The 27,325-nt window shown below is 27.9% G+C and overlaps 1 protein-coding gene across 31 annotated transcripts in view; it reads left to right on the top strand.

Moving 5' to 3' along the window:
* The window catches only part of shot (dystonin-like protein short stop), a 644,960-nt gene that overhangs the window by 369,388 nt on the left and 248,247 nt on the right, over window positions 1–27,325 (top strand). For 29 of the 31 annotated variants that reach the window (XM_075363589.1, XM_075363494.1, XM_075363728.1 and 26 more), the window contains 6 exons: window positions 1,135–1,255; window positions 4,996–5,213; window positions 7,026–7,176; window positions 9,785–9,868; window positions 11,012–11,233; window positions 18,950–19,065. In XM_075363589.1, coding sequence (XP_075219704.1) covers window positions 1,135–1,255; window positions 4,996–5,213; window positions 7,026–7,176; window positions 9,785–9,868; window positions 11,012–11,233; window positions 18,950–19,065 — 912 coding nt within the window. The remainder of the gene's footprint in view (window positions 1–1,134; window positions 1,256–4,995; window positions 5,214–7,025; window positions 7,177–9,784; window positions 9,869–11,011; window positions 11,234–18,949; window positions 19,066–27,325) is intronic. The other 2 variants (XM_075363710.1, XM_075363680.1) reach the window with 1 other exon arrangement.

Genomic DNA, 27,325 nt, shown 5'->3' with positions numbered 1-27,325 from the left:
CTCAGATTACTAAATTTTATGTTTCATTTTTTTAATTTTTTGCTTTTTGTGAAGGCATGATCTCTCAGGAATTATACTTATTAGAGATTTAATGTACACTGTTACAATTTTTGTGTTTCAGCATTACAAACTAAATATTAGCATGAAATTATGATGAGTACATATTTTTTATTGTTACTTAGTGTAATATAGAAGGGAGAAAATTTTTTTTTTATCTCTTTCAGGTCTTGTAACAGTGAGGAATTTATTTAATTTTATAACAGAGCCTTTTTTATTGTGTTTAATTTTATTTACTTTTAAGATCTTCATAATTAGAGTTCTTTAGTGAGTAATTATTATCGTTCACTGTGATGAGATTAGAATTTACATCTTGTGGTAAGATTATTTCTTATATTTTCATATTTACTACTTCTCATATAATAATTTCTTGAGGCTCTTCATTACTGTAAATATTGATTTTCTGTTATGTGTATGGTTAAATTCTATAACCCTTATTCTACACATTTAAACATTTATTGTGTTAATAGATGTTTTATATATGTGAATGCAAGTGGTTATTAATTTTCTTCATGGTTTCTGTCTTAAACTTTCTAAGGTTTACTGATTCATCACTACAGTTTGGAGTACATATCCATATATTCAGTATAATTACTTGTTAATTGTGATGTTAAGTTGTTTAGGTTGTTGGTCATTGAATTATTTAATATTCCTCCTACTGGGCAATGCGATAAGTATATTCTGACTTTTATAATTATTGCTAGTAATTTGTTTTTTTTCTGAACCTGTATATTGATACCATTTTGTCTCACTTTTGAAGCAGTGGGTATTAGTTTCTGCAGTTTTGTGAATTATAATAGTAGGTTTCTATCTTTGAATTATATTTTATTTTCAAAACAAAATAGAAGCAAATATAAATAGTGTAGGTAAAATTGTTTGGATAACTTCTAAAACAATAATATTAAAAAAACTGTATTTCTCTCACTTTTAGTAGGGTCATGAAATGAATGAAAATTTTTGAAAGTTTATCTGCTTTATTTCATGTACAAAGAAAACAAGAAAACCCTAGCAATATGTACAATTTTTTAGTATGCTTAATCTGCACTCTTTTTAAATATTAAATTTTTTAAATTTTAGGTTGAAGTGCGTGGAAATGTTGTTGTCCAGCTTGGAAGAAGCTAATAGTGTTTTATCAGATTTTGAACTAAAGTTGGTTTCATATGGTGAGATGCCTTCACAATTAGATCAGCTTCAGCAGGTTAGTGGTTAATTTCTCTGCATACACTAATAAATTAAATTTATGTTGATTTGTATAGGTCTTTTCATTTTAGTTGAAACATTAAATGTTATTATTTGTATGCTTTTAACTACTGATAATACACTTTGTATTAAAATTAATTCCTTTTGTTAATGGACTTAACAAAAATAATTTTTTGTATTAATATATGATAATTTTTCATCAGTGTGTTAAGGAGATGTAAGTAGTTTTTGTTGTGTGAATTTTTACTTTTACCATGGTCAAAGAAGCTGACTACAAAGATTACCTGGTAATTTAAGCTTCTTTCTTTTTCCTGTTTAGCCTCCGGTAACTACCGTTTAGATAATACTTCAGAGGATGAATGAGGATGATATGTATGAGTGTGAATGAAGTGTAATCTTGTACATTCTCAGTTCGACCATACCTGAGATGTGTGGTTAATTGAAACCCAACCACCAAAGAACACCGGTATCCACGATCTAGTATTCAAGTCCGTGTAAAAATAGCTGGCTTTACTAGGACTTGAACGCTGGAACTGTCGACTTCCAAATCAGCTGATTTGGGAAGACGCGTTCACCACTAGACCAACCCGGTGGGTTGGTAATTTAAGCTATAATTTGTAAAATTAACTTGGTAATTTTAGCTATATGTACTTTAGGTTTTCTTTACTATTTAAGTTTTACATATCATCTGGTATTACTGAGAAGGCTCTTAACTATCTGTGGTGTGATAATTCTTACATTAATAAATGATTATATTATAATTTTATGTGGCCTAAAAGAAATCAAACATTTAAAATAGCCTGGTTCTGCTTAATGCAACATTAGCATTGTGACATAAGTTTATAGTGTTTGAGTGAGTATTGTTTGTGTTAGTGATGACTTTTTTTGGTAAAATAAAATAAAATTTTTTAAGAGCGGTATGTTTATGAACATTATTTTTAAAATTGGGCAAAAGTTTTATAGAAATTCTTGAAATGTTAAGGAAAGCTATAGTCTCCATGAGTGTATACAGTGCTTTGAGTGATGTGAATCATCAGAAAACCCTAAAAAGTACATCCAAATTACTCAAATATTGAGATAGTATATTTTTTTAGCAGAAAATGCATAAAAGTTTAATTCTATATGTCATGATTAATAAGATTTTTATTTAATGAAAATCAACTATAACATTTCATTTTTTTTATGTAACTTTATAATGAACATTATCAAGGAACTTTATCATTCACCAGTGCTCTTAATTCACCCAATTCAGCTCCTTTGAACTTCTTTTTTTTACTTCTTTTCTTTCTGTTTTATTTCTATTTGAGATCAATTCTGTATAATTGTAATTTTCAGATGGTAAAAGAGAGTAAAAGAGAGTATGCCCTATTCCAGAAAATATTTATTGGGGTACTTTGTGTTCCAGTAATGGAAAGAAATGCTGGGTGCAGAAGTTTTATTGAGGGGGGACATATTTTGAAAGTGATTAATATCTGGTTCATCAGAGTTATATGAAGAAAATTCTATTGGAAGGAAAAAGTGTGTGTGCGCGCACGCGTGTGTGTGTGTGTGTGTGTGTATACCCGCCAAATGGCTTTGACGGCATGTGGCACTTGAAAATCTTGTGATAGCTCTGAAAAGGGCCATTTGTACATTTCGTGAGGTAGCCCTGAGAAAGACTGTTGGTCTCCGGCAATGTTGGCTTGGCTGTAGTTGGGGATTTGTGGCTTGTCCATTGGAATTGGCCAAGCCAGTTCTCCCTGAGCGATCCCATGCTGGGCCAGTTGGTCTGGGTGCTTGAAGCCCGGGAAGCTGGGCAGGAAGGTAGCATGTATGTCTAGCAGCTCCCTTGGCGAGCCGGTCAGGCTTGCTGCTCTGAAAGAGATGATGGCATCCACTGGGAGGTCCTACATTGAGCCAGCCAGGGAACACACACACACACACACATATATATATATATATATATATATATATATATATATATAATTCTTATAAGACCTTTAATAAATTTAAAACGACCTGCATATTACATAGTTAAAATAATAGATAAAATGCTTAAAATAAAAATGAATCTAATTTAAATCATTTTTCTCAAAATGTAATATAAAAAATGGTTATGAAGTCAAAAATAAATTTTATTAAAGTTAATTATAACACAAAAATGGTAAGTTATGATCTCTCCGATGTGTACTATAATATACCAATTGACAAGATAATAGAAATAATAAAAATAGATTAAATGAAACCACAGAATAAACCCCAGTGCATTAATTACTATTATAAGAAATATTTGTCTTCAAAATTACTTTGAGTATGAGAATAATTGTTATTTACTAACAAAAGGCTTTCCAATAAGATCATACATATCTATACAATATAGATATTTATACAAGATTTTAAAAATAAAAGAGTTCATGGTGTGAATTAATTACACAACAAATATTATTGCGGATGTTATTATTTTAGTCATATAAATATAAATAGATATATTTAGTCATATAAATAACGAACATTTGATAATTTTGAATAAACTTAAAAATTATAATAAAAATGTAAAATTTACATACAAAATAGAAAATAACAGAAAAAAATATTTTTTTTGTATTGAAATCAAAATAAATGTAAATAGTGAAATAGAAACAACAGTTTATAGAAAACCCATAACAAATAATATTACAATACATTTAAATTCTAACCAACCACTCATTGTCACAGAAAATTAATACTTATAAAAACATGATATTTAGAGCAATTCATTTTACAAAAAATAAACTTAAAAAGAAATATACAAAATAAAACAAATAGCAATTAATTGGTTTTGAGGGTGAAATTGTAGAAAACTTTATAAAAAGCAGAATAAAAAACACAAAAATAATTATATCAAAATACAACTAAAAAACACAAAAATTAATAATTACACCTAAAATATACTTAAACAAATAAAATAATAGAAAAAATTGTTATTTTATATGATAAAAATAAATATAAAAAGCATATAAATGAAATAAATACATCATAAAATATTTAAAAAATAAAATAATAAATATAATAGAGAGGAGGAGTATATAAAATTAAATGCAATGATGTAACAACATTTATATTGGTAAAACTAACAGATAATTTAAAAAAAAGATTACAGAAAATTACACAACATACAAAAATAAAAAAGAGGTGCATCTAATGTAGTATGAGGTGTATTTTGAACTTTATTTAAAAAAAAAAAATATTGAATTAAAAACAGTAAGTAAAAATATCGCTTACTCGCTTGTAATTCATAAATGAAAATTGGTTAACTATTCTGCTTCTCCATGGGAATTGTTGATTTTTAATTTATTAAATCATTCAGTTAGAGTTTTAATACTTTGATTCATAACATATAATTTATTAATGTATTAACAGCTGATCAGTTCAATATAAATATTCTCCTCTCTGCATTTGAGAAAGTGAGATCAAAATTTAAGATAGAAAAATTACTTACTGCTATGCTACAGATAATATCTACAGAATGCCTGCCATTGAAAAAAACTTAGTTCTTTATACGTAACATTATTAAGTTGGAGCAATCATGTAGTGTTGAGTAGAGACAGCCAGCTATTTACACATTTTTTTTTTAGGATTCATGCTTGACCTTGAGAGTGTACATTTAACTATTCTTTTTTTCTGTTGTATTTTAAGTTTAGATCATTTAATTGTAACATTATATTATCTGCTAAAATAAGTACAAATGTGTTGAACATTATTTTTTATACTTACTTGCAGATGCATGAGGAACTACTCGCATTACAAAAAGCGGTCAGTCATCAACAACCTGCAATTGATCAGTTACTAGATGATGCTTCAAATACTCGTAAATTAGTTGAACGCTCAAGACAACATCTGCCTCATTTAGGACCGTATGCTGATTTAGAACGTCTTGATACAGACATTCACAGATTTACACAGAGATGGAATAATATATGCAAACAACTTTCTGACAGGTTATTTATATTTTTTTTTAAACTCTTGTTATGCGTAACGTCACTGGCTTTTTCTTCTGCCTTCATCTGAATGTCAGCTAGTAATTTGGTCTTTTGTGTCATCTCTGGGTAGGAAACATTAGTCCCTACATGATTCCACAGGCAGATCGATTAATAAGGGTAAACTTTTACCAAGAATGATGTCAGTTCTTGTAAAAAAACAACTCTTAATGTAGAGAAATTTTAATGACTGAATAATGCTACAAAGTGTATATTGCAAGAGACTGAAAGCCCATGTTTGTGGATTAGTGATTAATAAAATTGTTTGGTAATAAGTTTAAATGGGAAGTAAATAATAATGTAAGTAAATAAACTAGAATTAAAAAATCTATTGATGTATTCATAGGAATATAATTTAAAATGATTTTGTATATATGTATATACAAAAAATATTGGAAAAATATAAATATAAATTGTATTATATAAATATAAATGAAATAAAGAGGGAGGAAACAGATCAGTTTTACTACCATAAGCCAGAAGTTAGAAGTAGTTAGTAAGGAAATTTATGAGGTGTGATAAAAAAATTTAATTTTGACGAAAAAGAATTTATCTTGTTCTAATATATTGATTGATATTGTCCCCTTCAAAGTAGATCCCCAGAGATGCGAGAAGTATGTTCTTGTACTGCTTTAATTTCACTTGGTTTTTTACTTTATTTCTTGTATCGTTGCAAATTGTTGTTCTTTTAATGTTCTCTTAATCAATGGAAACAAGAAAAGAATTGCAAGGTCCCATGTCTCGAGATTATGGAAGCTGTGGCATCAGTATGCTGTTATTTTAGACAAAATAATCTTGAATTAATAGCAAAGTACGTGCTGGAGTATTATAGTGGTACAAAATTCAAGAATTGTTTGCCCTTATTTGTGGTTGTTTTCTTCAGATTGCCTTACTAGATGGCATAAAACTGCTAACTAAAATACTGTTTGTAGATTGTACAACCTTGTGGTAAGAATTCATAATGGATGATACAATTGTAATTGAAAAAAATAGTAAGGGGAATATTAACATTTGATCAAACTTTGGTTTTTTCAGTCTTGATTTTTCAGGAAGCTTCCACTGGGATGATGATTGGACTTTCATTTCAATATAATAACTGTACACCCACATTTTGTATCCTTAAGTAATTCGGAGTATGCTTTATATGTTGAATAATTTTGAGTTATCACAGTATTGGCTAACAGTTGTTCTGTGATTTTGTGCTTTTGTTGAATATTCAACAGTTCAGAAACAAATTTTAGCAACTTTTCTTTCTCTGAATAGTGATTCAACGATTATCAATGATAATGTCCTTATTTTGTTGATAATTTTATTGTTGTTGATGTGTTAGGCTGTCCGAACATTTCATCATCTTCACGCCCTTCAGACAAATTTTATTACTCAAACTTTTAATGTTGACATAACATCCTCACCAAAAGCCTTCTTTACATCTTGACCACTTTACTGCACTTTATTCCATTTTTACCACAAAATTTAATAAATTTAATGTCAATCTATTGTTCCATCATTTTAAAACAAAGTAAATCAGCATTTATAATAAAATATGTCCTAATTACTTAGCTGCCAAATTTGAACTAAGCAACTGATATGGCTGAAAATATTGTTTTACACTATAGACAGTGCTGCCATCATGGGGGAAAAATAAATTCTGTCAAAAAGGCATAGTGCATAGAATTAAAAAAACTCTTATTATTTTTTTTAACACCTCATAATTAAAATATAATTTTGTGTGATCATGTTTAAATTTTAAGCTTCAGTTTATTGTTTTGACAGGTTAAGGAGCTGTGAATCTGCTTACAATAACCTACAGAAGTTTACCAACTCATATCAGACTGAAGTATCATTTGTTGATAGTAGTTATGGTAAATTAAATAATCTTACACCAGTCAAGAGTCATGCAAAAGAGCAAATTGAACCTACAAAGGTATGGTAATTTTCATGTGTTTAGCTAAAGTCTTTTGAATATAAATTTATCTTTTAAAGTTAATTTATTAATCTATTATTTATAATAATGTATTTGAGTTAGAAGTTAGGATTTTAAGGTTTTATTTCTGCATTATTTTTAAATGGTTTTAAAACAGATTTTTTATGATATGAAATAAGAGCAGTATAATTTCCCAGTTTATTTTTTTAGATTTGGTCCAATCCTTATGGCAGTTCTTGTATGTCTAACAAAAATCTTAGTTAAACTGGAGGAAAAATATTGCAGTTGCAAAATTTTTGTACTTTTATGAAGTCTAAACTGGTAATATTTTGTTGATTATTTTTTTTTTAAATGCTGTTTAGGATATCAAATGAAATGTGTTGAACATCATAAAAATATGACATTTTATACAGTTGTTTATAGTTTTTTGTCTGTGTGGGACAAACTATTTCAACTTTACTGTGTTCTGTGTAACATTTCTAAAACAATATTTTGTTTGTAAGTTCATTGATCTATTTTGCTTTCTTGATAGTATGTTGGCACATCAGTTTGATCTTGAATTCTTGTATAACAGAGGGATTTTTTAAAAATAAAATTTAATATAATGATATTTTATTTTAGAACTAATCAAAATTTTAAAAAAATACATTTAAAAAAAATGTGTTGTTTAATGTAGCAAGAACTAAAACAGAACTTGTAAAAGAGGTTTGTAAAACTAATTAGTTTTTACAAAATTAAACATTTTGAATTAGTTAAAACTTTTACTTGTTTTCAAGCATGAGAATGTAAAAACATCCTGAAATTTTTTAGATTAAAAACAGTTTATTAAAAATTCTACTCTTGTCTAATTTCTTTTATAATTTTATACATGATATATACACAGGTGATTAAACTATTAACTGTCAAAACAGTTGATTAAATAAATTTACATCTGGGGCTAGGATTCATTTCTTTTAGTGTATGACATTTACTTGAGCACCTTTTTATTTTATGTGATGTAAATTTGCTAATGGATTTATTTATCACTTGATAAAGATGAACGATTTGAAATATCTCGGGGAGTTTAATTTGAAAAATCAAAGGATAAGTAAAGTTTCTAATGGCCAAATCCGCATTTAATAAACCTAGAGATTGTTTGAAGTTAAAGCATTGCTGAATGCAGTTTTTCTGCTGCATACTAATCATGAAAGTTATTTGTGATTAATCACCATAATTGCAAAAGGTAGCAAAAAATAATTTCTGTATCGGTGCCAGCAAAATTATTAACGGAAAGTATGAACAAAGGTATTCACTAATATAAACTTTGTATGTGTGTTATGTCTGAATAAATAAATAATTAAAAATAGCAGTAAAAAAATAAATAAAATTTAACATAAAATAATTTTAAAATTTCAAATTAATGTAAGAAAATATAAATAAGTGGGTAAATTGATCAAATTTTAATTGTTATAGCAAAAATGGAAACCAAAGCATTTAAAAAAATATCTTTAAGATAACTACTAATGGTTTTATAAAATATTATCTTATGAGAAAGTGAAGGTTAACATTTGAATGATCACACAGGTTTACTCATCAAAGGTTCTGGAAAAGTTTACTATTATCACAATTGCAAAACTTAAAGTAAAATATTAACAGAAAATAATTTGAAAAATATAGATTCTTTTTTGTGGGTAGTAGTGTTCTATCTGAATATAACTGAAATAAAATTATTTACACGGTAGTATATTAAAATGGATTGGACCTTCCAGTGGGATTGAATATGGATGTTCTCTCTTTCTTGATTTCACAGTACACCTGCAATTAACTTTCCATTAATAATCACAAGTAAGCTACCAGAGTTTGTTTTTCATGCTGCCTTCGATTCAAAAGAGTGCTTATCAGACAAAAACAAGTACTATTCTAGGAATCAAAAGGTTACATACAAATGTAAAAGTTTTTTTGGTTTTGTTTGGATTGCTGTGTGTGCTTTAAGTGATCAGTGCAATTTTTCTTCTTTTAAAAGGAGTGTTATTTATTTTACATGTAGACTTTTTTTTACCATCAATAAAAATAATTATTTTTTACCAGTTCCTGAATGTGGGTTAATTCTTAAAAAAATGTTTTGGGGTCCTACTATTATTTCATTGTGCATAAAATCCGTTGTATTATCTTAAGTTGTTATCGTAAAATGCAGTTGGAAAGATTTTATAAACATGCGAGTAATGGGTTAGGTGTGAAACTAACTAACTGTTTTTAAAAACATTTACTAATTGGTATATTCTTTGACAGATTTTTGTTTGATGCTGCCTGTGTTTGTATAGCAGAGTTATAAAGTTGGAATTATAAAATGTTCTACTCATTTAACTACACCATACTCATTTAACTACACCAGTATACATAAGCTTCCCTAAAGTTAGCTTGTAAAAAATCTAAATAAATTTTCTTGTACGACGTTAACGTGTTGTGTTTATGTGTCATTATTGTTGAGTTGCATAATTTAATTAATTAGTTTAATCTTATTGATAAAAGGCTGGGACTATCTACTCAAAAAACAAGAATTACATTATATCTTCATATCATATTTATTTATTGATTTAATGTATTAGTACATTTCATTTTTCTTCCATAGGCTTTGTTCAATAGTGTTATTGAGCGATCCAGTGTCATTGAAACAGTCAACCTTGATGGAGGTCGCTTTATTAGAGAAGCTAAGGTAAGCCAGTTTATCAATAGAGTATCATCAATAATTTCGCTGTCATTATCATTCTGTTCAATATTCACTGACGTACTATTAACTGCAGTTGCACTATGTCATAATATTTTGTACATATTTGTTGTATAGTTATTTTTTTAGAAAATGTATAAATTACAATAATATAAATTAACCAATAAACATACTTTAATAATAAAGTATATTAGACTGCAACATTTATTGAAAATCGTGTTCTTATATTGTTACTTTATGATTCTTTTGGAATAATTTTTATATAATCTAAGATTTCTTTTTATCCTTCTATTAAAGATTTTTGGAATTAGTAATCTGTTGTCAGTTATTGTTTACATTTTGACTAAAATAAAGAGCAGAGCCGTATTATATGTCAATCATGTTTAATGAGTGTGTGTTTAACTTATTTTTTGAGTAATGTGACTTATTATATATATATAAATATTTTTTTAATCTACAGACTAAAGTTATAATGTCCCAAGAATTGTTATGAGAATCTTAAGTATTTTCTAATTTGCTGCAGAAGAAAAATCTGTATAATTTATATTTTGTTATAATGATTTCTTTTTTGTGAGTTATTTCATTATGAAAAGTGATCTATATTTAAAGTTAAAAAATGAATGAAAACTATTTCTACCTTATTGTCACTGACAAACATACTAATTATGCTTATTATATTTTTAATAAGCATACATGTTAATTATACATGATGTGGTATTGCTTTTTTGAGTAATACTTTATTGTACTGAAACTGTGTGAATGTATAACACAAGTACAAAACAGTTGTGTTGTGGATTAATATTATTTTTTTATATTATTATATAAATTGGTTTATGTCAGTTAAGTTATATCAGTGACATTATTGTCTAGGTGTTGGTAAAATAATTTTTCATGATTTTGTATGAAGGATTTTTATATCATAAATTAGATTATAAATTATAATCGTATCTAAGTATTGGATTATAATTACAGTACCTAATTCAGTTAGAGAAATAATGGCCTGGTATGGTATGGATAATGCAATAACATATTCTAATCTAACTTAAATAAGTATTTAATTTACATTTAATAAATAACCTAACCTAACATGCTAACCTAACACAACATTGGAATGGGGGGCCTGGGGTTCAGATCTACGCTCTCCAGCTGGAACGATACAGAGAATGGCTGATAGATGAAGTCCATCCCAGTTTAGATGCTACATCAATGAAAAGGCCAAGACTGGTTGCTGGTGAGGCTATTGTAGCAAGAGATCTGGACATCCTCAACCATCGCTTCCAAGCACTTATTGATATTTTACTTGATCGACTGAAACAGCTTATCAACTTATATCCACAGCATTCTGATTTACAGGTAATTATAATTCTATTTAATTTACTTTGTTAGTTTTAACTGTATATTATATGGAGAGGAGAACTGATTATTATCATTTTTAGACTTCAGTGATTTTTCTTCCAAATGATTTTGTGAATGGTCTAATTTTTTAGTTTTTATGAAGGTAAAATAACATGTATTTAGCCTACAGAAGATTATATTTATAGAATATGACAAACTTTTTTTAGTTGATTATATTATTATCTGGTAGGGTTATTGGAGGGGGATTAGGATACCTGGCTTTGCACTCAATCATTTGGCTTGTTATGCAGCTATCATTCAGAAAACAAGAATTCCAAATTGGACAACAATGCAGCTCCTTTACTATATAAAAAGGATGTCAGTTGCTGCCATTCTCAGCATTAATATCATAATAAGGTCAGACCTGTATTCACATAACTGAAAATTAGATAAAAGGGATCAATGAAAAGGTAAAGAGGAGGGTGATGATAAAGGATGATCCACCTATCCTGGTAGATTGGTGTAGTTTGTCGTCTTGCCCAGGATTCTCTTTAATTTCTTTTTACTGTTATGAGTCCTTTTCAACTAATTTTTATTAATTGTAAATGACAAGAATTATTTTTATGATTACTTAATTCAGTTAATCCAGTAATAAATCATTTGCTTGTTATGCATCTTATTTTTAAATATATTTTTAATTTTTTATGTCATTTGGAAACCTGACTATCCAATAAACACTTCAGCGTCTGGATACCTTTAGGCACCTCATCCTGTTGGCTTTTTTAACACTCGATAGAAGATGATCACAGTCCCTATGTTAGCCTGTAGGTATTTTTTTCTGTTTACTCCAGAACCACCATTAGGTATTACTTCAGAGGTTGATATCTATGAATGTAAATAAAGTGCAGTCTTGTACAGTCTCAGGTTGTGAACTGATCCCACAAAAGAACAAATGGTGAGGCTGCAGGAACTTAAAGATTCTCATATCCATAGTATTGATCCAGTAAATGTGTAGCCAAAACCCTCAGAATACCACTGTAGAGGAAAGAACCAAGGATAAGAGAAAAGATGAGATAGTGGGGAAGAGATAATGATCGTTATCTGTATAGGAACAGAGTGACAGCAGAATAAAGCCAATAACAAGCCAAGGAATTCCCCCTCCAGAAAGGCATCTATCCTGACCTTAATCTTCCAGATGATTGGGATATCTACCTGTGTTGGGAGCAGCAGATTTCTATTGAATGACCTACTTGACCCATTTGCACAGATCTACTAAAATATATGCTGCAGAAAATTGCTTCTATGGGTATTAAATAATTTCCATCTGAGAGCAGGTCCCTTAAGGAAATTATAGATTATCTTTCTTAAAAAATTTAAGAATTTTACAGCACATGGAGTATATGCTACAGACTTTTATGAAATGTTTAAATGAAGTATAAACTGTTCACCAGACTTTTCCACTAGAAGATGAATTGGAAGCTACATTAACTTACTTAAAAATTATTTTTTTTTTTAGTAAAGAAAAGAGTTCTTAGAATAAAGATTTGAAAATTAGTTCAAACAAAGTGAGCTTGCAGAATCATTAATGCTAAAAAATCACAAAATTTATACAAGATAAAGGATTAAAAAAGGGATCTTTTCCGTAAGAAAATGTCAAGAAATGTTTTTTCAGAAATTACATAATTATGTTCTTAAACTACCACACAGTTAAATTACCATGCACTTAACAAAAAAAAAAAATTAAAAGAAAAAATGTTTATACTTTTCATTGTGGAGACATAAGCAGTAATATCTCTTAGGATTTGTAAAAACAAATCGTGATCTTGGTCGATTTGTTGGGGACAAATAGAATCAATGAGATATATGCTCAAGCAGTGCTCTGCTGGTGCTACAGTCAATTTTATTCCGTTGTTTGGCTGCCTCCACATACTTTCTGTTTGTGTGTGTGCTGTTATTTGCAGGTCAATGAAATTTTCTAAGTGATTGAACATTTAGTGTTTATGATTACCTGGTTGGTTTCAAATGCTGTAGTAATCATACCACTTGACTGAAATAATTACCAATCCCTGTCGTGCACAGCAACCAGAAAACATATTTTGGTTTCATGTCAGAAACTATTGAAAATCCATTGCATAGGTATATCTGGCTTTTCTGTTAATCTCCAGCTCCTCCTGGTTCGGTTGTTCACCTCTTCACCCAGCAGTAAGTGAAAAACAATTTTGCGGAACAGTAATCTAGACCCATAACAGAAAGTTCTGACGTAACTGTTTGTATTCCACGCAACCATCCCGGGAGGAGGTTATATGGTGAAATTTTTTGGTGGGCTTACGGTGAAATTCATAAATATGGATATGTGTGACACATGATGTTACGTGTATCCCACATACCCGTTTGCAGAATCATTTTGTGATCACATTGTACAATACCTTGGTCCTGTAAGACAGTGACAGCATTGTTTTCATTTGCAATTTGGTTCATGAAAGGGATAAAATTCATGGCAACTAAATGAAAATAAATAAGTGACATGTGTACTTATAATAATATTTTTAATAGCCAACATAGGATCCATATATTGAACATCCAAAACATGTCATCAAAACAAAGAATGTTTATAACATATGAATGATATATGACCTGTCTCATGTCTTGTCTGTATTTCATAATTTTTTTAAATACTAAAATGAAAACATTAATTAGTGTAGTTAATATTAAAAAAAAAAAGATAAACAAGGTGAAAAAATATAATGAAAAATAATTTCTTAAACTTAACAGAAAAGATCCAAAAAAAAGTTGTACTTCACGATGAAAAATAGTGACTAAATATAAAAATAGAATATTAAAACCTAGGCTGGCTGTGTGAGTGGATTAGTTTTTAAAACAAATCCAGTTAGGAGTTGTAAATTGTTCAATAACAGTATCCAGGGTGATAAAGCGCCTTATTCAGTTTGCAAAATATATATATACACGAGCATATATGTTTAAATATGTAGAAATATTGAAACAAAAATATTACGCAGTGATTTTTATAAACATACAAATGTAGACTCCCTGTTTACTTATTAGGCTGCTCCTTCAGCATCTTGAGGTATACATTTTGTTATGAATGCACAGATTTGAGCTGGCTGTTTACCAAATTTTCTTTTCAAAATGAAATAGTGCATCTTTATAAAAAAGATTGAATTTAAATAATTTTAGTGTTATATTTCAAAATTTAATGTTTGAATATTTAACATTCCATACTCATTTAAAAAATTTTATTTAGCAAATGCTGCAGTGCTAAATGCATAAGCAGTGCCTTTTTAATGATTTTATTTTGATTCTCTATTTCCTAGGTTATTATGTGGTTAAACAGAAACATAAAAACGATATTTTGAATTAAAAACTTGATGTTTTTTAATCTTTAAGTAAGCTCTTAAAATTTTAAATGCAGTAATTCATTTGGAATGACATACTTAATGAGTTATTTATTCTCTGTTTTGAATGGCTGTAAATATTTCCTTTTTTGTATGTCTACTGCTTTTCCCATGCTTCAGCTGGGGTATACATTGTTTAATTATATTTTATTACATTTTTATTATGTTAAAACCATCATTATATTTTTTCATGATTTGTGAAATTAAAGTGAATTTAAAAAAAAAAGTTGGTTTTAATACAAATTGGGTCTATATATATATATATATCATTTTTTTGAAAATTCAGTGAATTCATTAATATTGACATCTGTGCTAATAAAATCTAATATTACATGAAATTTAATCCTCCAAAATATGTAGTAGTTAAACTTATATTAATTCCAAGAATTGATTTTCGCAGGATCCCACATCTTCAGCTGGTAATTAATATTATAATTACATTAAAATAAATGTTTTTGTGATGGGTGAGTTTTAAATATGTCAAAATTGTACTGTTTTGTAAATTTTGTAATTTATTATGGATTAATATGTTAATTCTACAGTTCATTACTGGACAGTAGAATTCACATTGTGAATTTATTTTAATGTAATTATAGAATTAAGTATCAACTGAAGACACAAGATACTGTAAAAATCAATTCTTGGAATTAATATTGTAAGTTTAGTTTATTTATTTAATGTGATTTGGTAGTTTAAATTTCATGTAATATTAAATATATATATATATATTGGTGTATAAAAATATGTTTTGTTTTTATAATGAACGTAATCTGATGCAGTGAAAAAATTGATTTTTGTAGTTTTTGAATTTTTTTGATGTTTGTTAATAAGTTATTTTTTTGGTAAAGTTCTTAATAAATTAAATGAATGCAGTTGTTTTAATTATTCATTAAATTATGCTTTTCTATGAGTGGTTATTCTAATTTTTTCTCTTAATACTTACTGGTTATGAAGGATAATTTATCATGGAAGTATTTATTAAATGGTTTTTCTTTAACATTTGCAATCTAAGTTATTATTCTGTTGTTATTGTAATTTTAAATTAAATGGTTCAGCAGCTTTGGTTTATTCACATATTTTCAGTATTTGTGACTAAAGTTGTTCCTTAATTCATTTCTAAATGCTTTACATATTGAATTAAAACATCTGTGTACAGAGTCAGCAGAATTACATCTGTGAATATTTTGAATATAATGTATTGTTATAAAATTTATTTAAATAGCTAATTCTGTAGAATATTAGACTGACAATTACTGTTTATTTGATTCATATTGTAATACTACAATGGATAGTACATTAATGGATACTCCAAGTATGTTTTTTTAAGTTATGCAACAGATTTTAGAATTTGTCATGACATTTTTTGATGTTCTTAGCTTAACATTTTTTATCATCTTATAATTAATTATGTAACTTTTATTTCTTAATAATTTATTGAATGAGCTGTTACGTGTAGATTTCCTGATAATAGTCATTAATGTTCATTTCTACAATAGTTATATTATTAATGTTATTGTTATTGTAATATATGTCTTATTCAGTTACAGCAATGTATTATTTTTTTTTTTATTTGAGCCGATGATACATACTAGCCAAGGTGATCTTGTGACAAGCTACATTATGTTGTCCATCCCACACGACTCCCACAAAGTCCTTTCATTTCTTCTGTTCATTGCCTCACACTTATTATTACCAACAGATTGTTCATAGAAGCAGAATTCTAATTATATTAGTTTTACAACAGATATTTGCTGTGGAGAAATTTTTTTTTTGATTCTTAAAAATAAATTTAACATTTGTAAAAATAATAAATGTTTTTGTTGTATTATTTTGTTTACTTATATTAATTTGTTTTATTTTAATATCATGTTATAATTATAATAATTTAACTTAATTTTTATTATTGTTTATTTTCTTTCACAGTTTTTTAATGTTAATTGGTCATTTAAAATTGTCCTTTGTTTTCTGTGAGGTGCGCTAATTCCTCATCTTTACCAGTTGAAATCCCACTTAGCTTTGACATGACTGTACTTTTACACTCCTAGTTTTACCTTACATCATCTACATATAATTTTCTTTTCTGTTTCTTTCAGTTTATTGAGGGCTTTTGCTTTATAAACATTCTTATTATTTTGCTACCTATTTTTATGCACTTCAGTTTTTGTTTTTGTTATATTCACTGAGTATGTTTACATCAAGCTTTAATTTTAGTCAGCAAAGACAGACATATAAAACAATAAATTATTCTCAATTTTGTCATGAGGTATGTTTAAATTCTCTCTCTGGCACATTCAAGTGTGTATATTTTAACCTTTACTGCATATGTTATTTTAGAACAGCAGTGTGTGATTTCTCATTTAAGTTATTTTTAAATCTAAAAGTTATTTGTTTGTTTTTAACACATATAAATTGAATATCTTTTTAACTTATTGAAATGTCTAAGAAATAAATTTTATCGTTCAATGATAGTTGATATGATGTTATTTGCACTGTTTTTTAATACTGTATTTAATTGTATATACGCTTACAAAAATTGTTTTTTTTTGTTTTTTTTTAGAAAGTTAGGAAAATTAAATGGAAAATCTTTTTAACTATTTAGAAAATTAAAAATATGTTTTTGAAAATCTTTTTAATTTTATAAATAATTGCATTTTTATAATGTGATCATTTATATGTTTTCTGTTTGAAAATATTAGTTAAATAAACTACTTACAAATTTTTAATTTCCACTTGTAGTTAAACTTATTAATTTTGTATTAATGGAATAAATTTTGATCGAGTGATTGAGCTTGACATATCATATTAGATGTTATTTGTCTATATTATCATTATATCATATTTAAGTGATAATCATAGTAGGTTTCATTATTCCTTTATTTGAAAATGTTTATTACAACTACTTTTAACATACAATCTTCAGTTTTTCTTAAAAAAAAAAGATGCATGTTTACGTTTTATAATAAAGTTTTAAATAAAGACCTGTTTAGGGGTATGTATTATTCATTTTATTATCGGATTTTTTTTTGTTATTACATCTTGATGGGTTGTTTTACTGTATTTTTCTGTTCCTTTTTATTATTTGTGAGGTTTTTTGCTTTATTTACATAGATGTTTATCCTTTCTTATGGCTTTAAATTTTTTCTATTTTCTTTACCAAGTGATAAAAAATAATTATTTTGGATTAATATTTTATTTATCTATTCCTAGTAACATAATCTGCAATTCATCAGACTTGTAAGATTTTTTCACAAGTTTTTTTTATCATTTCAAATTAATCTTCATGTCAGTTTCTGGCAGACCTTTTAGTCTTTACCATTCCCTCTTTTCAGTTGTGCATATTTCACTGCTAGAAAGCAGCATGTTAAAAATAGATATCCTAGTACTGCATAACAAAAATGTTCATCCTCTGGTAAACTAATCTGAATTGCACCTAACTTATTATTTAAGTAATGTTTTGCTTTTTGGCTAGTTTTCTAAGTTTTTTTAAAATTAAATTTTCTAGAAATGCCTTCAAATTGTTGAGAATTTATCTTATTTTTTGGCATTGCATTAAATAGTGGAATAGTATTTTAGTATAGAAAATAGTTCATGTAAGGAGGTATTGCTCCAACTTGTCTTGCTTTCTGTTATGACTGACTGATACTCCAGTAAATATTCATGTGTTGAAGCTTTTGTGGTTTTAAATTTATTCTAAACAGTCTACTGATAATGTTATAACAACTTGTTGGTTTCTACATTCCTTATATAATTTTTAGATATTTATTATGTAAGCACTGAAATGAAAGTTTTACTTACAGTTTTCTTATTCTTAAAAGGAATTTCTTTAAATTTACTAGGAATGTGGTTCTGTTTTATTTTGTTGTTCATTTAAAGAATGAAGTTTTAAATTGGCAATTTTTAAATGGACATTTGCTACAGAAATGTGGAAATTGTGATGTCTGTAAGATTGTCTAAGTAGATGTGGGGGCTTGTTAAATAGATAATGTTTTGTGTAAGCAGTACTGCACGTTTTCTTAATGAAATATTTTTAATTAAAGTATGTCTGTTGTACTATGTAAGAGTACGTGTACTTTCACCTACACACACTACTTTATTGCTTGTCAGCATAGCTTCTGCATTGTGAGTATAAGTTTGAAGAATTCTTTTGTGATTGTTTCATTCTCCAGTATTCTCCTTCCTGTTTGTATAATCTTCTGTATGAATGTGTACTTAAATGATGCTTGTGAGTGTTATATATCCTATGTTTGTTGTTGTGGGTTCTTTAAATTATGTTTATATGAGTTTAATTCCAGTTCTAATTGTTATAATTATGGTTGTGTAGGAGTTTGTTAGCCGAATGGACATTAAACCTCTTAGAACCTTTCGAACTGAGTTCAATATCTATGACCAAGGAACTGCTGATGATGATCTTCCAATTAGACATTCTTCACAATCAAGGTAATCAAAGCATTAGTATTATTATTATTTTTATGTTATATTATGATATAAATTTTATGTTAAGTGTGGCGTGTTTGAAATATGAAAGTTATATATTTCTTAATGTTCATAAAACAGGGTCCCTAAATTGATCTGCTAATTAAAGCTGATTAAGACACCATAAATAGTGTTATCAGAAGTTGATGTTTCTGTTCATTTATTAAGATATTTTAATTTGTTTTTCTTAAAGAGACATTATTTAAAGATATTATTTCTTAAAGAGATGTCATTTCTACTAATTTTTTAGTGACTGATAAAGTTTTCAATTGTTTTACTTTTTCTGGATCATTATTGTTTAAATTCATTTTTAATTTCCTGCAGTGTATGTGTGATATGTATATTGGTAAATATTACCTTAATTTAAAATATTTGCCATTCATCTTGTTACCGAACAATTTTGTTACTTGCTTTTTTGTTACCGAACTATTTCAGGCAATCTGTTCAGGTAGTACATTTGTTCATGTTCCTGTTATTGTAAAATGGCTGTACTAAATCCATGAAACAGGTATTGAACATTTCCATTTCAGTCCTGACAAAGGTGTATGATACAAAATGAATAAATGACGGACAGTAATTTCTCCATTGATTATTATTAATGTCAATATTAATGAATGAACGATTTAAATGGAGTTAAAACAGAAATACTATTGGAGAGAAGTCTTTTGGTTGTTAGGTCACATTCAATCTTTATTCTTGATTTTATCTTAAAACTTGAAGGGGGGAAAATAGGGATTTAAATATTATGAGGTAAACTTTTCCCCTCTTTTTTATGTAAAATATTATTACTGTAGTAGCAGTTATACTGATTTTTGTTTGTTTTTTAATGTAGGTGTAACTAATAATTAGAATGAAAAATTGAGAGATGTTTCTCTAAAAAAAGAGTTCTGCTTTATTACTCTATTTGTGTTTGTTTTATTGATACAGAAACACTAATGCGAGTGCACACACAGATATGTATTCATACAAATACATATATATTATGTATTTTAGGATTCTGTAATAAATGTTGCTTGGAAAATAATTATGCAGTTTAAAATAAAATATCCGTTAAAATAATCACAGAATATTAATAAAAATAATTTATGATTTATTTAATAAACAAAATTGTTAACAACTTGAAAACTTTTAGAGTAATGACTGATGATAGTACTACAAAAAGCGAAAGAAAATGGACTTCATGTTTTAAATTAACAATAAAACAAATGGTCTGAATATTGATTTTAAAATTTAAACATTTTTTGAATTTTTATATATAAGGTATTAAACTTAATTACAAAAAAGTATCTTACAATTGACAGTGATTACTTTTTTTACAGACTTTTTTAAGAAAGTACAGTTTTGGTCGCACAGTGGATTTGGGGGTGGGGGGGGTGAAATTAAATTTTATTTATGTTTTGAGATATGAGGCGCATGAAAATTCATTCACTTAAAATGTAATTTTCTTATACATTTGACCTATGTATAAAATTGTTGGCATGAAAATCTCCAAAACTAGTAGATTAATTTCATTGAAATTTAGATATGCTGTACTAGTGTATCTGAAGTTTATGTGAAAATTTGATGAAGATTGGCTAAGTTGTTTCTGAGTTATGCCCAATAAAAGATCAACAACAGAAAACATAACTTCAGTTTGAGGTATTTGTTTTAGCTAATGTTGGGATTGAGGTGAAAATGAATTTTCTTTACATTTTAAGGTATGTGGATTATGAAAATACCATTCATAAATAAAATTTTGGGGTTCAAAAATCTCCACAACTACTAGATCAATTTTATTGAAATTTAGATATGCTGTAATATTGTATCTGAAGATTTGCATGTGAGAATTTTATGAAGGTTGGTTGAGTTGTTGCTGAATTACACTCAATTTAAGGTCAACAATAGACTTAATATTGTTGTATTTTTCATATGCATATGTGTTGGCATAATTTTGTTAAGAAGGTGTTCTATAATATAGTTTTCTTGTAATCCAGCTATTTGCTCGTTTTCAACAATCCAGTTTGGAATGAGGAGGGGTGAAAATAATTTCTCACCCTTATTTACTTTAGATACTTTTACATCACTTACAAACATGAATGAGAACTTTTGTAAGTAAGCTTAAAGTAATTCTTAAAGGTTAATTTTTTCTGTAAATGATAGCAGCATTGTTTTTTAATATTGTTTATTTTTAAATCGTAAAAGAAGTAACAATAAACTTCATTACAGTATGTATTTTAAATTAAGATTATATTTTTAAATTTATGATCCAGTAGTAATATGATTACAACGTAGTTTATATGAGCTGCCACTACGTTACAACTACTTTAATGAAATACTGTGATTATAGAACTTTGTATGATTATAATCTAATTGTCCAAGCAGAATATGAATTCTATGACCAAGCAGAAGTGTATTCTATGTTTACCGTATAAGGTGATCATTATGGAAGTAGTGTTTTATTTGAAATTCTATTATTTTGTTACTAGCTTTAATGCATTAGATACTATAGCTTTAATATAGCTATTTTCACATTAAGACTGGATCTATTTTTGTGCCTGCCCTTGTAATGTTTTGATTTTGCCCTCTAGCAATTTGAATAGTGCTCTCCAAGCTTTAGAGGATTTGTATTCCAGACATCCTATTGTCACAGAAATACATTATATGATTGCTGAATTAAATTGTCACAACACTGGTGAATTTCTGCTGGATCCCTAGTCATGTGAGAATGGTTGGTAATGAATGTGCGGATTCAGCTACTAAAAATGCATGTAGCCAGTCGTCTTTCATCACTTGAGTTACAATTACTGATTTTATTAATTCCATTATTAAACATGTACTTTGAAGACGGTAGCAAGGTGACTGGACTGCTACAAGGGAAAATAAACTCCAACTCATCAAAGATGCGATATTACCACGGGATTCTTCATGTAGAAAGATTCACCAAGAGGAAGTGATCTTGTGCTGATTGCGATTAGGACATACCAGAGCTACTCATGGGTACCTGATGTCACTGGAGAACGAACCACTAAGTCCAATGCGACTGCCACTTGACTGTGCATTACATCCTTGTGGACTGCGTATGTTATGCGACCTTACATCGCAAATTTAAATTGCCGAGGGTTATACAGCACATCCTAGGAAATGACAAGAATGTACTGGACTGAGCATTGTTACTTCTAAGAAGAATTAATGTACTTAATAAGATTTAACCTGTCATAAACTTTGATATTATTTATTTATGCGCATTACATGTATTTTCCTAATTGTTGCGTTTCTTTTACTATTTCAATTCTATCATTATTATCATCTTAGTTTTCATCACAATTTTAACTCTTATTTCACTAATATTTTAATATCCGAGGAAGAGCCTCTTGTATTATTTTGACCCTGGTAATGATAACGTGAAAGCGCGTTTTGCCAAAAAAAATAATTAATGTTTTGAAAAAATACGTTAGAACAAAACATTATAGTCAACACAATCAAGTGTCACCTTGTTGCTATCAGTATGATAGTATATGTTCAATTGAATGGTAATTTTGATGATTTCATTTGCATATTCATCTGAATAATTGAATAAAACAGGTCTCAAAACTGTAAACTGTAGATCTCAAACTAGTAGCTTCTGGAAAACTTATTGCAAAGCTAATATGAGTAAAAAAAATACTTTTAGATTTGCTATAAATTAATTTTATTAAATTGCCAATAAATAACTAAAAATTTCAAATGAAATTTATAGGCAATTTAATCATCACAAAACTGATGTGAATAAAGTAAATAGAAAACAATTATAAGTGTAGAAATTTGACCTAATTAAACAAAACAATTGAAAATGTGATATTAATATTACAATTTTAAATTGAATAAAAATGTTTACCATAAACCTAAAATGTTTTCTAAACAATTTCAACTATTGGATCTTAAAACAATAAAACTGAATAATAACTGATTTGAAAAATTACATAAATAAATCTTATCTTAAAATTATATATTACCAAAATACAAATATTTATTTAAAGATATACATGATTAGAATATTAACATATATTCAAAGCAGTTGTTTTATTTATCTTTCATTTTATTGAGTGCAGCTTCAGCATATTAAGTTCATACTTCTTGAACATTTTATCTACTGTCTATTTTAGTAGACTACTTTTGATACCAGCTAATAATTACTGAAGCTTCTGTAATGCAATTCATAATTTTTTTCTATGTGTTAGTACAACATGTAGAAAAAACAATTTCATCTGGCCGTAAAGAAAGAATTGATGGCAAGCGATCAGAAGATCATGGTGGTCATTTTGGTATGTTTATGTATTATTAACATCTCAATAAATGACTAGTAAGATCATGCACTAAAAGGCATGATCACATGTGAAAGGGAAGATCATAATAAAAGGCCTTTGAAACAGGACAGATTACAAAGCATTTTGCTAGGAGAAACTTGAAAATGAAAAATTTCTGGACATACATTTATAGAAAGATTTTTTCTTACCAACATTGTAAAACAGAAAATTATAAATAATTATCCTGCCTTGTATAATCTTACCAGTTTTACTGAAGTATAATTGAACAATGAAGCAAAACTTGTTTTGTTATTATTTTGTGATTACAAAAAAGTAAAATAGATCTGGCTGTGAGATAACTAATAAGTGAATGAATAGCAAAATCTCAAAATTCTTCTTAAGTGTAAGGCATGAAGTAGATATCAAACAGTTGATCCAATCTTAAAAGTAACAAGAGCATATGATATAAATGGATATGTGTGGAATTGGTGAAGACAGTTTTTTTGCATCTGATAAGCTCACAATTAAATGACATATCTTTATTAGAAAATTGTACCCTGTCTATTTCACTATAAAACAAGAGGTAGGCTTCACAAAAAATATGTCTTAACTAAATGGAGGATGGATGTAGTAGTAATAAGAGGACAACTAAAAGGCATTCATTAGGCTATTTGATGTCTGTGAGGTTAGACATAAACAAAAACAGTTCAAATGTTGTTTTTTGTTTAGTTAATATGTTTATATATTCTAAGAAATTTAAACATACTGTACAATGTCATTCATTGCCATTTGCAGACAAATCTGTATCACATTGAAACTCAGTCACTTTCTGAGTGCTGAAAATTCATGTGATCTAATCAATCATGAAGCAAACAGCAGCATTATGGCAGAAGACAACAATGATTTAATTTTGAATTGTAGTTTAGTCAGCCTATCTTTATCATAAGATTAGATAAATGATTCAATGTGGGATTGAAATTTAGCAAAATGTATGATGGAACTTGAACTTGTAGGATGAAGATTGGAAGGCTAAAATTTACTAGAAGGAATTTCAAATTAAGGTTTTTTCATCGTTGACACAAACCATTTTTCATTATTCTTCAGAAGAAAAATATTTAATTTATCAGATAGTTGTTAAGTTAATGTGTTAATACACACAGTTAACCAACTAGTATAATAACATTAAAGAGAATGTCTTTCCAAGTAGTAAACATAGGAAGCTGTAGGTTAAAAATATTCTAACTCAAATAACAAAAAAAAAACACTCAGTACAATTTTGCTACCATCTTGCATGGTCTATCAGATTTTCAAGAGAGAACTCAGAAAATCATTATACACTTTATACATCTTTATTATACAGAAAATGTATAATAAGGATTAGATTCCTTAATGTAATTTGATAGTAATTCTACTTCACATTGTAATAAGTATCCTTTTGTATCAGATTCTTGTTTATTGATATGAAAATAATTATGAAATTTGTTTTTCAAAAAATAAATTATATGAAGTACAGTTGAATCAGTGTGGCACTTTGGAGGTCCCTTGTTAATCTGGTGATCAGGATATTAAAGGTACAGTTGTTTTGTTGAGAATTGAAACCCAAGGTAAAATACTACAACCTTTTTACTGCCTAAAATAAGCTAACATAAAATCAGTTAAATATTTTGTTGATGGATCAATATTTTGGTATAAAAAGAGGGAAAAAATTGCTTAATTCTGATGACAAAAAAATTTTTAATTTATGCACCCAATTAGAAAAAAAAAATTTTACCACTTGTTACTATCTCTTATAATTAAACTTGGAATGATAAGAGGTTTTTAGTGTTTGTGGAAGCTATGAAGATTAGTCCGGGATTTTTATATATAAAACAAACATTTTCAGTCTACAAATGATGGTACTGTTCCAAAAGGAAACGTCCAATTTTTGCTAAATGCTATATAAATCTAATTGCTTGGACAGTGTTCAAAGATACAGGCAACATTTTTTGGTTGTCAGAAAGGCCAAACGTGAATGCAAACTTTTTCCTACTAAACTTTGCAGTTAATGATAAAATACGGTGAATGCTTACTCTTAAGTCATTGGTGGAAAACTGTACTGGTAACTGTCATTAGTACTAGTGGTTACTGCTGAACTTAAATGCAGGATGTGCCTGAGATTACTTACCAAAGGAGAGTATCAACTGGAAAGTTTCAGTGCAAGTATCAAAACTTGTATATGACATTCCTTAACATAAATTATGTTACGTTATAGATTTTTAATGTCATTTCTCTTAATAAAGGATGGTAGAAAAATTTTTTGCATGGATCTGTTATCTATAAAAACACTACACAAGGTGTATTTTCAAGTAAACATTTTTATTTCTTAGAGCATTAATGCCTAAGAAAAAATAATTATTTATCCCTTTTAAAATATAAACTTGCCTATTAATGCTATTTTGAATAACCTGATAATTAACTTTTTATTATTTTACAAAAGTAGAAAAATAAAAAGTTAATGTAAGAAATGCTGGAATATGATGAAAATATTGTTGTATATTCCAACAGTTGTAAAATATAAATAAAAACTGATTACTATTCTGAAATGATTTTATTTCTTGCTATGGTTTCCTTGTATGGATTTGTCAGTACTGTATTTCAAGAATGGTTTTATATTGTTGTAGTTGAAACTTGGCATAGACTCTTTTTTACTACTTCTGGTGTTTCAGTAGTAGAGGTATACTCTTGGGATACTGCTGTACTAATTAGTGATTTTCTGAGTTCTCTCTTGAAAATCTGATAGACCGTGCAAGATGGTAGCAAAATTGTACCGAGTGTTTTTTTTGTTATTTGAGTTACAATATTTTTAACCTAGAGCTTCCTCTGTTTACTACTTGGAAAGACATTCTCTTTAAATAACATTGTCAAATTACCATTTCATTAACTAGTTGATTTTTCTTAGGGTTGACTAATGTACATGCATTTAAAGTCTATTATGATTGAGTGATCTCAGAAACAGGAAATCTTTTATCTAAATAAAATATTTCAAAGAATTAAGTTCTTAATTTTAATTAACAGTGAAGGATATAGTGAGGTTAGTTATAGAATACTGTTGGTTAAGCTGATGAATTTTGGAATATAGGAAAGAAGAAAATTAATGTGGAAGGAAGTGGAAATACAACAGGGGCTATCTTGAAAGGAAATACTGAGTAAGAAAAGTAATACGAACATAATACAATTAAATGTTTTTCTTCTTTTTCATTTTTTACTATTCACCTTAACCTTACAGAGTTGCCACCAAGACTAAAGCATATATTTTAGTAATTTACATCAGTGTACCATTGTCACTAGCCTATTTTATTACTACATGAAGCTTCTTTCATTTATTATCGTTTTTGATTAATTTGCTGTCAAAAAATTGCTTTGAATTTTTAAATGGATTAAAGTTCCTGTGAGCAAAGTTGGAACTGTAGCTGGTAAGGGAACAGTTAAAATTTTGCAAACTATGGTTCACAACAGCAGAATGTGGACATGCAGTATTGCAAGATAACAAAATGCTGCTATACAGCTGTTCTTTTGGTGATTGTAGAATGGTGTAACTTCCAGAATATTTTATAATAAAGTTGCATAGTAATTACTGTTCCTTGTGACGTTGAAGTTGATCACCAAGTCACAAAATTGAATTTAAGACTTTAAATAATGGTGGTTGATTTTAACCAAAAATTACTTCATAGATATCAAGTAAAATTAATTTCAAATCAAGGTAAAATTTTACTGCCTGGTAATGGAGAGAATACAATTGATAATTCATTTAGTCCCAAAAATTTGTCAGCAGCTACTGCACTAAATGTCTGTACCATTGTCTTTGGTGTGTTTGCTGAGATCAGGAGACTTCGAGGCTGTATAGTCGTAGTCACTGATAATTTTAATGCGAAGTTCAGGTCTTGGGGCAGTCTGGTTGACAGCCCCAGGGGCTTCGTATTGAA

This window comes from Lycorma delicatula, chromosome 1 (assembly GCF_047948215.1).
Source record: "Lycorma delicatula isolate Av1 chromosome 1, ASM4794821v1, whole genome shotgun sequence".
NCBI classification, from domain to species: Eukaryota; Metazoa; Arthropoda; class Insecta; order Hemiptera; family Fulgoridae; genus Lycorma; species Lycorma delicatula.
This window is presented reverse-complemented; position numbering and strand designations above follow the sequence as displayed.